This window comes from Thermobia domestica, chromosome 5 (assembly GCF_964235325.1).
Source record: "Thermobia domestica chromosome 5, izTheDome1.hap1.1, whole genome shotgun sequence".
Lineage (NCBI taxonomy): Eukaryota > Metazoa > Arthropoda > Insecta > Zygentoma > Lepismatidae > Thermobia > Thermobia domestica.
The window spans coordinates 217,239,871-217,255,733 of NC_137458.1; the positions used below are offsets into that span (position 1 = coordinate 217,239,871).

The window sequence follows — 15,863 nt, forward strand, 5'->3', positions numbered from 1 at the left end:
TCAATATGGGGGGGGGGGCTTTTTCTTAAGCGATGTTCAAATTATTTATGAAGTTGAAAAACAATGCTGTGGAGGATCAGGGGAGCAGAGCTGTCTTCAGCATTGGGAGACGGGCAGATTTGAGGCTTATTCTGGAGAGAGGGCATCAATGAAATTTCATTTTCCTTTGTGGCAATCGGACAGAAACCATCACATCTCTTCCCGAAAAACAATTTCAAATCGGATTGTTGAGGGGACAGTCACCCAGTTTCAAGATTGGAGGGGATATGTTCTCCTTATCCCCCGGGATTTGCGCCGGTGGTCACAGGGAATGGTTAAACATTTTGAAGTGGGTTTTAGAAAGCAGGGATATCATCATGTAACTTTACTTAAAGGGCGTATCCTAAAGGAGAAGCGAGTTAACAATTCATTGCAGAAATAGAATATCTTACTACACTTCCATTGATCCTAGTATGCGTATCCTAAGGGATAGAAAAGGCTCAAACATTGTCCTTGAATTTAATTCTCCCTGTGGTACATTTCCTTTGTTTTTGTTACATGTGTATTAATACAAACAGATAGAATGTCTTTCTTCATGTGTCAGTTAATTACAAATCGAGAACGCTTCACTGGAAAAAGAAAATTACTAAAGATCCACTTCTATCTTCTCAACACTAACAGCAATCAAATCGTGGAACTCCCGAATGTTTACTTACGTGTCTGATGAAGTATGTGAAACAGTAAATTATTGTGTCACAAAACCCCTTTAATCGTAAAATCTATTGTAAGAAACCAAATTGGCAATTGAAAATGAGAAAAAATCCATTTCCAACATTTCAGTTCTTAAAAATCCCTTTTTCTAATCTCTGGCTCTTGAACTTGAGGTACTATCGCAGTATTTGACTGGTGTATTGTAAGTGAAACTCAGGACGGCTGGCTCAAGAATTTGAATCATAAGTGTAAGAGGGAATTTTATTCCTATTCTGTATTACATAGGGTAATCCACCCCTTTGTTACTCTAGAAAACTGTATACCTCCTTTCTAGAAATCGAAATATGAGTGTCAATGGTGCAAAGTGTGTCCCACGAAACGTTTATGGGACTTCACGGATTCCTTGTGCATTATTTTTTTCTTTCTTTTTTGTTATTTCTAAGTTTAGTTCAGTGTCTCATGATTATGCACCACGGCTAAGGGAGACTGTGATGATATGGATAATAATGGTGGCATAGCAAAACCATTCCGAGAAACCCATGCACACGATGTTTGTCCACCACAAAACGCACTTGGCTGAAGCTTGGATCGGACTAGAAACCCGTGCCAGACGTGAACTACCGCAGTCCCACTAGGGAATTCCATAGTTTCATGTGTACACTAGAACAAATATACACAAATGGTATTTAAGTAGGAATATTGTTTTAAGTATACATACAAAATTTAATAAAACCCAATAGTACACAATAAGACTCAATTTTGCCCAATAAAACCCAATTTTACCTAATAAAACCCACTGGGCTTTTTAAAACTAGGTTTTTCACAACCCTAGTAACAACAATGTATATATTGAGGGGAAAAAATGAATGAAATTATACAATTATTGGTAACACTGTTCGTGAGATTGCTACAAGGGCTTTGTTCAAACTTTGTAAAATACAGAAATTATTCAAGAGTTATTTAATTCCTTTAGATCTATGGGAGAAAGTGCAAACTTTTTCTATGCAAAATCAAATCCAAGTAAAGAAACGTAGCGTTACATTGTTTCCTACACCTGGAAGGCTTTTGAGCACCGTAAGTACTCACGTACTATTTTATAGATGTAATCCGCCTTAGCTGCCGATCTATTTGAGACAATTAAAATGAATCCTTCCTGAACCAAGTCTGAAATGATTTATTTAATTTTAAATCCACTGTGCTAATTATTTAGAAAGTTAGTATGTTTTAGACAGAGTGAATAAAGCTAACTATAGTTTATATATATATACTTTGTCTGTGCTTCGTTTGCTGTCATCAACATTCTATAAGCACTGCATCGATATGTAGTCCACAAATTTAAAAATTACTTGTAAAGTTGATGGTTTATTAGAAAAATGCAAAATAATGTGTAAAATAAAAACTTGCTAAGATATACCTAGGTAGAATCAGAAAATGAGGTGCTTTTTTGTATATGCGAACACTTATTCCTTTTACAATATCTGTTGTTAACTTCAAAAGGCTCAGGTGTTGTTAAATCGAACCAAATCAAAGATGTTTGATATCTGTGAAATTCAGTGTTAGTTTTACACAGAGTTCAAGGATATTGTTCAAGACATATAAGCAAGTTCGCAGTGGTATGACACTTAGAGAAGTTATCTATATTTGCGAATGGATGTGCCTGTGTAGTCAACATGACGGATTTTAAACGAGACGTCGCATCAGATTATTAAAAATAAAGGGTGATTCACTAATTTCGTTGATTGCGTTTCATTTCAAATCTGCTTCATAAATTTCATCTTGGAATATTCAGAATTTTTTCATTCTCATTAACTTTTGATTTTTTTGTAATGGAATAAGATCCACATGTGTCCGAAAGTGTACTTATCTTAACTAGACCTGTTTTTAATTACACTGTTAATATTCGTAATGGAACAAGTGAGATTTAGTTTTTTTTTTTTTTTTAATTATATATATATAAATTAGTTTTATGATTTTCTTTATTGAAAGTAGTACTTGGTAGAAAAATGTGTTACTTCCTTGGTGAGTTTTTTCCCTACAATAGACTTGTTTAAATGAAACCTCTTTTTGTAAATTGAGACGTTCCATCAGAGATAGTCCCAAACCGAGAAAGAAAAGAAGCAAGTTTTACAGGAGAGCGACTGGAAATTATAATGTAATCCTTAACTCTGAAAAATTATTATATTTGCGGTTTTAATACATCATTACTTGATAGTAATTTTTAGTCCAGGATGTAGGTAAAGTGATTCAAATACTCAATGTAGACATCATAGAAAAACGTTAATCTGTGATACCGTTTCAGAAAGAAATATTAATATGATTGATAATAAATTAACATTCTTTTCATACACAAACAGTAATAATATTACTCTCATCCGCTACAAAGATATAATTAAGCAACGGGAAGAATGCTTGATTAGATACGAGAATTTATAATTCATTAGAAATAGAATGCCTTTTAGCTATACGGCGTTCCGTGCGAGAGACATGACTTAGATTCCCGATGGGAGTTTAAATTCCACAGTAAGCTTCAGATCCCCGTCTCATATGGCCCCAGAGTGGAAAAGGGACGTTAAATCATCAAACCATCAGGTTATGAAGGCCAGGACTTACTGTGAAAGCGTAACTCGATTAATATTTAGGTTGGTATTCAAGGCGTTATACACAGTAAGGGTTTCAACCAGCGAGTACTCCAGCAAGAAGGCTATAAAAAGACATTTCTACTTCATCAAAAAATATCCCTTAAATCGCTTAAGTGAATGATTATGAAAGGAATTAACGGAATGAGATAAAAGGAAACTGGAAAACCACGGATATGATGTCCAACACAAACCCACATAAATTGAACCAAGGGTCCTTCGCACTAAAAGTGAGCTCTCTGCCATTGGGCAATCGTGACCTCTATTCCATCATAGCGCGTGTGCTTAGTAGTATTATAGTAATAAATTAATAATTGGTATACGCTCGAATGTCGAACTTCTGTATTCCAGTATTAATAACTTAAAAATGAGCATAAACTTTGAAAGGCTAATGAAATAGGTTTGTTTACATGGTTTTCTCTAAAATCACAGAATTTGCTTCTAGTTTCACTTCCCAGTCGTTCTTGTTTATTATTTAGTTATTGCCTATTAGAAAGACAAGAGTAACTAGAAGCTTTTGCGCAATATGTAGGTGAATGCTAATTTCCTGTTATTACATGTATTGTTGTTACCATTATTTTATTTTATGTTATTGATTTTCACAGTTCGGTGTGTCGAATGCGGATGAACTACGTGCAGCATTGGGTACGATAGAGGAAACTGTACCAAGGAAAGTTGTACGTGATGCTCCAGCAGAAGCGGAAGAAGAACAGCAGCAGCCAAATGAGGATTCATCTGCTGATAAAATGGTGTATACAGATTCATCCACATTCCTGAAAGTAAGTTGTTGCTTTGTACTTAAAGTACTAGCTGAAATGCCCGATCTTCGCACAGGAACAATAGACTTATGAAAAATGAGCTCTTGTAAGATACGATTTCAATAAAAGTGTAAGTACAAAAGCATAAAATATTCTATTTTTGGCATAGACTTTGAACTTTTAATACTCCGGTTAATCAATGTGACATGATAAAAACCCTTGAGGTCTTTCATAATTCATTTCAAACGGGTAAACCTTTTCCGTGATGCGATCACAGACAGGCAACGTCTATTTTTCAATATAGCGAAAAATAGAAATAAACTCTCCTCTTTAAAACCTCTTTCAAACCTTGACGCCTTCATCGTTAAAACCGGAGTTTTGGAAAACACTGGCTCAGATATTTTTTTAAAATATAATTTAACGCCCCATGGTTTATGTCCTTTAGGTAAATGAGACGGGTGATTAATGAGGGGTACACTCGCTAGCCAGTAGACTAGCGGGGAGGACTTCGATTCATTTGTAATGAGAAGTTTATGTACAGAGTTTCAGCTTTCCTAATTTGAGAGTCTCTGGGATACTTTATTTTTGGCATTAATTTGAACTCCATATTCTCCTTAGGATACTTCCCTTAATGAAAATGACAATTGAAACTGTGCTCGAGATAGGTACTAAGTACGTTCCAAAATTCTTTTCAAAGTTTTCGGCCATTTTCGCGCGATGCGATCACAAACAACTATAATGCTCCTATTTGTATACGTTCTATCACCTGTTGTTCTCTATCATACAAACGCGTGATGCGATACAGAGAGATTTTCATCGGACTACACAGATTGCTGGAAAGGTGCACGACGTAGGATAGCGATCGAAGGAATGAAAGGTGAAGATGGGTATATGATATCAAGAATAATAGAGTACAATGTATTATAAATGGAATTAAATATAACAATTTGTATCACATTCTTGTTTATTCTTAGTTGCTATATTAGATATTTATACCAAATGTTTACATTAGTCAGATTGCCTCTGCAACTGTACACCGAGAATTAAGTAACGCACTTCGCATAGTAACACACATATTAAAATAAAATACATTCGGAGGGTCATTCATCAACTACAGCTCTGCTTCCACTAAAGAGCGATTCCTTAGCATAAAAGATTACTCATTACTTAATATAAAACAAATCGTAGTATTTCATAACTTAATTCATTATTTATATAATAATGCTATATGTCTGTTCGTAGCTCAGGTCATTTTGGTAATTACTTGTAATATGGGGCAGATAGAGTATATTTGCTTTGAATGTGAAATTTCTAAATCTAGTATCATTGAAAATAATTGAGCATAAGAACGAGAAAACGTAAATTAGGATGCAATCCAGATTTAATGCTCAGGTTCTTGCCGTTCTGTAATTGTACATTATAAATTGAGTTGCTATTCTGATGAGAAAATTACTGAAAGTTATGAGTTGGACTATTTATTACTGCATTAGTATTAGTCAGATTTGATTTTTACTCTCACTCTTCGTAATCGGAGCAACTCGATAATAACCTATACACAGTCTTAAACAGATTATCTCGATGATCTGATGTTTTTCTGCCGCTTAATTAGCAAAGATTATTTTCCTTGTTACGTTATTACAGGAAGACGATTTTTGGGGGCACGGTGGCTCAGTGGTAGAGCGTTCACCTCCGGTGCATGGGGTCCCGGGTTCGATCCCAGCTCGCACCGTGTGGACTTTGTGGTGGACAAACACCGTGCTCGTGGGTTTTCTCGGGGTTCTCCCGTTTCCTCCCACTTTCATTCCACCATTTCATTCATTTCTCATAATCACCGTCTCCTTCAGCCTAACCGGCATAACCGTGCGACGTAAAACTCAAAGATTTAATTTCATTAGGAAGACGATTTAATTTTCCAACTCAACAAAGTGTAACATACCGAGACTCATTTCCTAAATGATAGAATGTCTGTGGGTACATAAAAAATTCAAATATGTGTTCAAGCTTCCTTGTTAGTCAAGATGTTATGCGATTGACGTATAGCACTAGCTAAAGATTATTCTTTATTTTCAAACTTACTCTAGATTTCAGCGTTATAGACCCCTGTGTTTAAAGCCTTGTTATGCTAAAATGACTGTCAACTATTCTATACATTATGCCTTGTTTTAATCGTTGAAGTATTTGCTACCAATTGGTGTATATTTAAGAGCTTTACGTGTAACTAGGAAGAAGAAATGAGTAAAATTGTACTCAAAACTGTGTATTTTTTTTTAGGCATTTTCATAAACTAACCAGTTTCACATGATATATTTCAGGAACGACGGACCTCTTACAAACGCCATTCACACAGTTCAATATGTGATTGTTACTGATTGCAATGAGCAAGTTTAGTCATCTTTATTCCTTTCATCTTCATGCAAATACCGATATTGTGATACCAAGCGATTTCCGAATCTAACAAAGCCACAGGCCTATTAAAACGATTTAGATAAAATATGTTACATCTGTAAAACAAAAGTTAGTGTAATGTTGTAATATCGCAAATAATAAATTACATATTTAAGCATAAAGTTCCGTGTTCTTTCGCGGAAAAAAAAATCTCACATGCAGCTGATTCCCTTTGGGCGGCGACGTTACAGAATTTGTCTACACAGAAGGCTATCGCATCACCAGTATGGGAGAGGAGTTCTCTCCGACTTCGCTTTGGCAACGCTGCAGTTCCTCTGTGGCCGGACATTCTGCCTCTTGAGAGAAGAAGGCGAGCGCGATTTAAGAGGAGAAAAATCTGTAACGAATTCAATTAAAAAAAAAAATGTATAATTCTATAAACTTTTTTTTTTCCAAGAGAATTGCATACATTTAATCAAGCATACATTTTTAAATAATTGCTTTAAATACTTATTTATTTATTCGTCCGAATCCAGGATTTCACCGTCACTGCTACTGCTCGAAGCTTCATCCGAATCTTGTGTGTGGATTATGAAGGGTTCCAAGGCAACGTCCAAATATTACGTACTATAGTAGTGGTTTACTATTTTTCGTACGTGACGAACTGCATTTCTCCATACACTAACGGAAACATTTTTAAATGCATCTTTGCAAAGTACACACACATCATCGACACGAAACGTTTTATTTTTCTTTGCAACCTCATTCTTTATATAAGACCATATCAACTCTATAGGGTTCAATTCGCAATGTGCCACAGGGAGCCACAAAAGTTTGAAGATTTTATTTTCAGTATTTCGCACAATTGTTTCTAGAAGACGTTCCTGGTCTTTTGAAATAAGGCCTGCCGATATTCAATAGCACACTTTTGTGAAGTTCACTGAAAGTTTGAACGTAATGTGTAATAGGGGCTTGATTTTTCTCCACCCATTTAATTATGTCGTCTTTTTTCCATCGCATAGTTGAATTTCGAGTGTCAGGTTTCAGCATAGTATGATATGGTGCTTGATCTAAAACCACGACTGATTTGTTCGGCAAAAGCTGAATGATGCGTTGAAACCATTCTGTGTAGTGCTTGGCGTTCATTTCGAAATGGTAATCCTGAGTTCCCTTTTTTCCAACAAAGCAAACTTCGGCTCTATCAAGAAACCTCTCCTCGTTACCAATGAGTTCCCTTTTTTCCAACAAAGCAAACTTCGGCTCTATCAAGAAACCTCTCCTCGTTACCAATATGCAGCATAATTACTCTCTTAGAGTAACCTGTATTTGTCGTATATACATATATAATTTTGTAGTGAACAGGGTGGAAAGAGTTACTTCCAGCTCACGTTGGGCTTGCTTTCCAATGTAGCATCTTCGCTAACTGTTATGTTACAGTAATTGTACGTACCGTACCGGCAAATCTGACTCAATTAAGTATATTATTTTGTATTAAAGTAATTACAGTGTAAAATTTTGCGAAAATAGTCTGGGCACTTCATTCTTCATTTATCTCCACTTCAAGTGAAATCAGTTACTTAGCAAGTCAGTGCTCAGACCAGCAATGGTGATTTATTCAAGAACTTCATCTAGTTCAACGTAGACTGTTCAATTAGAAGTAACTTTGGAAATTTTGACTGAAACGAATATGATATTTTTCTATGACGCTCAATTTTCTTATAACTATTCAGAAATCTGTTTGATGGATTATAAATTTGTAATCCAAAGATAGAACTGATATTTTAAATTGGCAATTAATGTAAAATGAAAAAAAGAGCGAAAGGGGATAAGCCTAATTAGTCACTACAAGGAAAATAAATAGTACGATAATTTAACATTTTTCTGTTTCATTGTTAGTTATGAATACCGTTATTTCTTTCTTTATAACGAACGATAACGTAGAGACTGACAAATGAGCACAGATCCAGAATAAATTAGGTGTCCTGTACTTCAGGTAAGAGCTTGTGTCATAAAACCGAATGAATTTGTCGACGATTTATCCAAAAAATCTCGTAACTCTGGTATTTCAGCCAATATAAAATTATCACCTCTCAACTTTTTATTTTACATTGACCAGATAATCTCGGAGCAAACAGTCCTTTGGAAACATAAAATCAGAAGTGGACCAGGAACATACTATTGGCAAACTAACCATTTGCAATCATCCAACTGGAATGCACTTCGCACTTGGTCACGGTCAAAAATCATATTATATTATAGACTTCGTTTCAACACTGCAATTACTCCGTATCTTCTGTACAAAATTCATCGGAGAGATTTACCTCTCTGTTGGTGCAACGAAGAGGTTGGAACTCTGAATCATCTCATATTTCAATGTCCTTTGTTATCTAAAAATAGAACTCAAGTTATGGAAGAGCTAAATAAACGCTATAGTTATGGACCCTTCACCATCAAACAAATTTTGACGCACAATGATTTGGATATCCTGAAACATTTAATAATTTTTTTTCAAGATAATGGACTTGTCCTTTAATTTACTTTAATCATTACCTGGTTAATAATATTTTTTTCTTTTACATATCATTTTCCGGTGAAAAAAAAAAAAAAAAAAAAAGAACACTAGAAAATCATAGCTCTGTATTTCCCACATAGGCAACGGAATTAACACCACTCATATATTCCAACAAGAGGGAATGACTATTCCAGTTTTCATTTTTCAATTTCCACCGGAAGAGGTCAAAGCACACCTTCTAAGCAACAAACATAATGTTACTCCGCTTACAATTCCAAGGATATGGGTGAAACAGACTATGTCTGCACTCCGATAATGCAACACCTCTCGATAGGTTAAGGTGAAAGGTGTGAAGAGCTTGTGTGTTAAGTAGCTGTTTAATTATTCTCCTAAAGGATTTTTTTCCTTCTTATTATGTTCTTCATCCTTTATATATTAGAATCTGTACCAGCTACTGTAAACTTCCAATATTGCGTAAGCATCTAATTTCAAAGCACAATATATATATATATATATATATATATATATATATATATATATATATATATATATATATATATATATATATATATATATATATATATATATATATATATATTCTTTATTGCCCACGTCTCCTTGTCTTTGATTAGTTTTGGGCCAAGATAGAGAGGTGGGAATGTAGCAAGTATTTGAAAGTGTTGTCAAAATATGCATAATTAAAATGCAGGAGAACTCTGATAATGTGGAAAACAGAGTAGATTTCTGATTAATGTTAACTTGACATACGCAAGTACTATTTACATATTTTAAATTAATAATGCAAGTAACTTTACATAAATTTCTCTATGTGATTATTTTCAATGCCTGTGTTCCTTCCTACGAATGTGGCTGCTATGAGACAAATGCACACGCGAATTAAAACCTTGTTTAGTGAGTAGGTTTGTGTTTTTTCGACTCTTAACTTTTCCTGGACGCTGTAGAGATTTATACGGTTTTAAATTATGTGGCGCTTATTTCGAAATCCCGAGGGAAAAGTTTCGAATAATTGTGTTGAAATTAAATAGGTCAATTTGTATTAAAGTTACATATTAGATAAATATGTGGAGCAAAATATGTACTTTTGCTGACGACTGAATAATGCTTCGGATATTTTTAGTCATTTGAAAATGTTAAATGGTCTTAGAATTAATCTACAGCAAGAAATCATCAAGTAATATTGCTAACGGAAAGTTCAGTTTGTAAATTGCCTTCTTTTCTTGTCAGTTACAGTGTCAATATAATGCGAAATTATGTATGAATGGGTGTGAATTGGGAATTGCATCCATTACATACGGCTTAATACTGTCATAAAAATACACTAATTGAATAAAATGCCCCTATTATAACAGTACGTTTTCTAATACCTATTTATTATTATTATTATTATTTTATTTTATTTTAGGGCACACAGTCATCTAATCCCCACAACGACTACTGCCAGCATTTTGTTGATACCGGCCAGCGTCCACAGAACTTCATTCGTGATGTAGGACTAGCTGATAGATTTGAAGAGTATCCAAAGCTGAGGGAGCTTATTAAATTGAAGGTAGGTAAGAAGCGAATATTTCAGTTATTGTTTTGTTTATAATAAATTAGATATCTGAGAAAATGTATTCTTTCACAAGTTTCTCTTCCAGATTTTTGAAGTGATTAAACATAGTAGTTCATATAAAGACACTATTTTATTCATTAAGATCATAGTAGCTACTACCATTGGTGTAGATATTATGGCAAACTGCGAAGCCTACGTTATTTTACTTAAATCAAATGACGAAGTTTTATTTTGTGGTATCAAATACAATAAAATATATCATATTTAATTATAAAGTTTATTCGGATTAAAAATTAATGGAATAGAGCAAATCTGTATTTTTTGTGTATAAGCAACGAAAATGGATAAACAAGGCATTTTAAATATGCATTTCTGAGGTCGGAAGAGAATATTTGCAGCGTTATCATCAACTGATAGGTGATGATACTAGTTATCGCGTAGAGTCATGTTAGCTTATAAACTTCTTGGCCATTGTTTTTCTTTCTTTCTTTAGTTTAATGTTCCACAATTAAGGGACACGGTGGTAATGAAACGGATAATAGTGGAATAAGGAAAGTGGGAGAAAATGGAAGAATCTCTAGAAAACCACGCATACAATGTTTGGTCACCACAAAACCCTCATGGCTGGAGCTAGGATCGAGCCAGCGACCCCACACACAAGAGGGGGAGCGCTCTACCCAGAGAGTGCTGCCACCGAAGCCTCTTTTTTGATTAAGTATTAACCTAACACTACTATACTAGAATTTGCTACACTCACATCTTGTTACAATTAGAATATTTGGTTTTCATAATTTGTACTAGGGTGCTGTAGCACGCCTTGTCGAAAGTATGGTATCCTTTGCAACGTACTAGAAGTTGACTTTATATATATATATATATATATATATATATACGTAAGAAAATATTGTGTTGTGTTGTATGACAAAAAGAAACGCTGAAGCTAGAGGAAACATATCAGAGACGCTAAAGAAAGGATTTAAATGTGAAATTTATCGAGACATTTCAACTCCTCAAAATAAAATCAAGGGAGTCAAAGGCTTACATAGATCATCCTTAGTCAAAAGGAATCTTTCTAAACCATATTTTAACAAGACCGTGAATTTAGACAAGGGGAGCTTCGATAAATAATGGGATTGCATAATTAACAGCTACCTTAATAATCATTAAGTGTTCAGCTACAGTTTGTTGACACAAAGAAAGTACATTAAGGCTATAATAAAATTGTGTACACATTACAGAAAATATTCCACAATTCGAAATTTGTTTTTTTTTTATCCTTACACCGGAAGGAAATTTTAACACATTACCAGGATTTAGAAGTTTTTAAAAATCTTAATAGTTCACGGTAAAATCTGGCAATTTTGACACATGAAGAGTGTGTTACGTACTCCCGTAGTTATCAAGTTCTATTTTAGAAAACCGAATTCTATCTTTACAGCAGAGTTTATTAGCAATTCGAAGTAAACATTCACCGTAATTAATTAGTCAATATTTTTTCCTAAGAATGAAGACACCAGCTACTTGAGAAAATGTATCAGGAAGCCATATTCTACATCAGAAATATTAAATAAAGAGCATTTTTCTCTTTCAAAGGTTTTAAATTCTCATCTTGGAGTAGTTCTAAACCTACAGTAAGTTTCAGAGGAATTTTCTGCAAGTAAACCAACTATAGAAGACAGACGGTACTGTCGAATCCATACAGGATAAGGTTATGTATTTACGTACAAGTGTGTCTAATTATCTGACAGTGTGCATCAGTTCCTTTTATTTTCAATAAATATTTGTCTTTTGCAGGATGACCTGATAGCTCAAACAGCAACTCCACCAATGTATTTGAAGTGTGACCTTCAGTCATTTGATATGAAGGAGTTGAAAAGTAAATTTGATGTAATATTAGTGGAGCCTCCGTTAGAAGAATACCAAAGGACAATGGGCGTAACAAATGTTGAATTTTGGACATGGGATCAGGTTAGTACGAAAATTAAATTATGCAAAATGGTAATATTTTTGTTTTTTCTTGATTTAAACTCGTAATGAAACGAATTATCACCAAACGAAGTGAAATCGCAGCATCGCTTATCTTATTTACGAGGTAGCTCACATTGTTAGAGGAAATATAAGGCTTAATTGATGGTCGATACCTATTTTCGAGATTATCAAGTACTAAATTAGCACCTCTTAACAGGAAAGAGAATTACTGTCGCCACCACTCCAAAGTTCACGGCAAGCTACTTGAAAATTTGATAACATTCGTGATTGAAATCCTTAGCACCCCAACTCCAAGTGAAAAATACAAGAAATGGTATAAATGATTCATTACATGTGAAATGCTTTATTTGTTAAGTGATTTCATTAAGGTATAAATTGGAATGAATAAATTATTAAAAAATAAATGAAAATACTAACTCCGTTGAATGCATCTGTGAGAGTTTTCAGCCACTTATTCTGTGTCCGTGTTTACCAGATTTACTCACTCACGTAAAATCGGATCATTATAAATGCATTTTACACTTGAGGTGCAAGAGATCAAAATTGAAATGAGACCCCTTGTTAAATTGATTGTTTATGTACATGAAAATTTTACGACGATTTCTTTATGAAAGAATTGACGATTTAACAGTCCTGTATATGCTAACAATGTAAGAGTTCTGTAGATACTAACAATATAAGTCTCTCTTTTAGGCTGGACTTTTTCTTTCCTTTATGTAACTCATGCATTTCACTAAACTTCTGTGCAAAAGTTAAATTACTAGTGGTACAATGAATTGAGAATATCGAACCATTAGAATACACTGAAACTCAAATTCTTTGATGCTTAACATTTGCTACGTTAGTATTTTCATTTATTTTATTAATAATTTGGTTAAAAATGCGTCAGTTTCTGTCGTATTGAAGTAAATAAATTAATATTATTTCGCCTTGCCACTAGGCGGAATTTCCACATTCATTTTTGTTTGCAGGAGGTATTCTGTGAAATTTGATACAGTGAGAATTTTATTTGAAAAATAACTATTTTTGCCCAAACTGCGTTTTGATTCATTGTTCTTATTTATCACTGTTATTCTTGCCTTTGTCCCTTGTTTTTTCAACATGCTAGTACAATTATACAAAACTTAACTGCCTGCGTCGTGTTAAAATTGTTCTGAACCATTTAGACAGACCCGTCTGTCTCACTGAAAAAAAGTCTCTTTACATCATTATAATATGTAAGGCATCTTGTAATTATTTGTAGACTCCGAATACTTGAAGCATGAGAATAATAATCTTCGAAAGCAAGTACTGCTGTTTTTCAGTATTCTTATTGTATAATACGTATTCCTGTCACACACACTAACAGCTGTGATTTTAAAATTCAAGAGAAATATTAAATGATTGATATTGGTAACTGTTAATTTCGTATTCTCAATGAACTTCGTTCTAAACAAGTTAAAATTCCGTTATTTTTTTAATATAGTGCTAGTATCATTTGAGTTTAATTCCCTGGTAAAGCCTGTAAACACAGTCTGAGTAAAAATTGGTTGAAATTCCTGTTTCCGTAGCTGCAAAGCATATTTCAGAAACATAGTATAAAGTCTAACGTAGAACTATCAAATCAGTCACTGACTATATGTGTTATTTAGTGGAAAGGAAACCCAATAAATTGAAGTAATTTATAAATAGTACGGCATTTACATTGGTATCATAAAACAAAAAACTTTTCCGTTGGGGACAATCGGTCGGAAAGATGTAAAAAGCTTTTCAGGCCAGCTATCCCGAGTAAGGTTTATCGTGGGTTCTTCTCATTCACACTAGACTTCCCAGATATCTAACATAAAAAAATCACTGGTTCCTTCCTTCTCTACTGTCCCGAGTAATGTGATCACCGAGGAACGCCATCCCTTATACGGGACAAACCAAAATAGCCGTAGATGCCGAAAGCCTAAAAATATAATTCCTAAAACTAAATACTAAAGGAATCAAGCAATCAAGGAATACATTAGGGATTCTTCCGAAAATCATGCCCATATCAAGTGTTTTAAGATATATATATATATGATTACAAACGTATAATTTCTACTTTAAAAATTATGTATAAATCATCACCTATTGAAGCGAATACGTACGAATCGTTTCACATTCGAAAATAAAGTTAACAGAGGAAACAAACATACTGATATATGAAAGACCTATTTCCTCAGTTTCAGAAGTTGATAATTGCATAGTCATTTTATGAGAAGTGTTTGGTTACAATAAAATCTGGCTATAGTAATAATAAAAAGAAAATTGCAAGTAACTCTATATTTGGAGTAACAACGTATACTAACAAGAAATTAAACTTCTGATGTACAGATGATCAAGTTTCCGTTACTTTATTCGTCAAAATTGCCGAAGTTGATCTAATAAGTTGAAGTGCAAATATAGATACTTCATTGTTTATTACGGTATGTTCAATGCTTGCTTTAACAAATATTACTGTTACACTATTTCTTATGAATATTGTACGTACTATAAAATTCATTTCTTTGTTTTACAGATAATGCAGTTAAATATCGGAGAAGTTGTAGAATCGAGAGGATTTGTGTTTCTGTGGTGTGGCTCCTCCGATGGCTTGGATCTTGGTCGCTATTGTCTTCGCAAATGGGGATTTAGAAGATGCGAAGATATTTGCTGGATTCGTACAAACATCAACAATCCTGGCCATTCCAAGAATTTAGAGCCGAAAGCTGTATTTCAAAGAACAAAGGTAAGATTACATATCGATATATTGATATATTTTAATTGTGCAGTTAAATACAGAGTCCGTCAAAGAAAAAAATGTATATAAATTTAATAAATAGTATCTGCGTATTGCTTTCGAAGTTGAAGTTATGATTGTAAAAAATAATAGCCGGTGCACGCATAACATTTGGGAAACGAAAGCCCATTTTAAAATGTTAGTCCAAGCTTGAAAATGTTTTAAGACTGTACTAATCTTTTTGAGTTCGTGTAGTGATGATACAATACTCATTGACTTTTTATCCATATTTTAGGCATACATGGATGCCTTTCATTTGGATGTTTCAAAGCTAAATTTTAAAAAATTAGATTATTCACATTCTAGACTGATACACTTCAGTAGCATCATATTTAAATGCATAGAATTTTCTGTGACATTATTCTGGAAGAAGGCGCATTGCTCAAACTTCAGTTCTTCAAGATTAAGAGACGAATAAAAACAAACTGAAAAAATAATACAGTATATATAATAAATAGTACATAGTTGAGTCATATATACACTGTTGAACCAGGGTGGGCACAAAGTTGCTTTCCTAATATGTGAAGAAATAAAA

General features: G+C 33.8%; 1 protein-coding gene across 2 annotated transcripts in view; it reads left to right on the forward strand.

Annotated features, from left to right (window-relative positions):
* Nucleotides 1–15,863, forward strand: part of Mettl14 (methyltransferase like 14) — a 59,916-nt gene that overhangs the window by 18,622 nt on the left and 25,431 nt on the right. For both annotated transcript variants that reach the window (XM_081759693.1, XM_081759692.1), the window contains exons 3-6: nt 3,932–4,105; nt 10,405–10,548; nt 12,349–12,522; nt 15,068–15,277. In XM_081759693.1, coding sequence (XP_081615819.1) covers nt 3,932–4,105; nt 10,405–10,548; nt 12,349–12,522; nt 15,068–15,277 — 702 coding nt within the window. The remainder of the gene's footprint in view (nt 1–3,931; nt 4,106–10,404; nt 10,549–12,348; nt 12,523–15,067; nt 15,278–15,863) is intronic.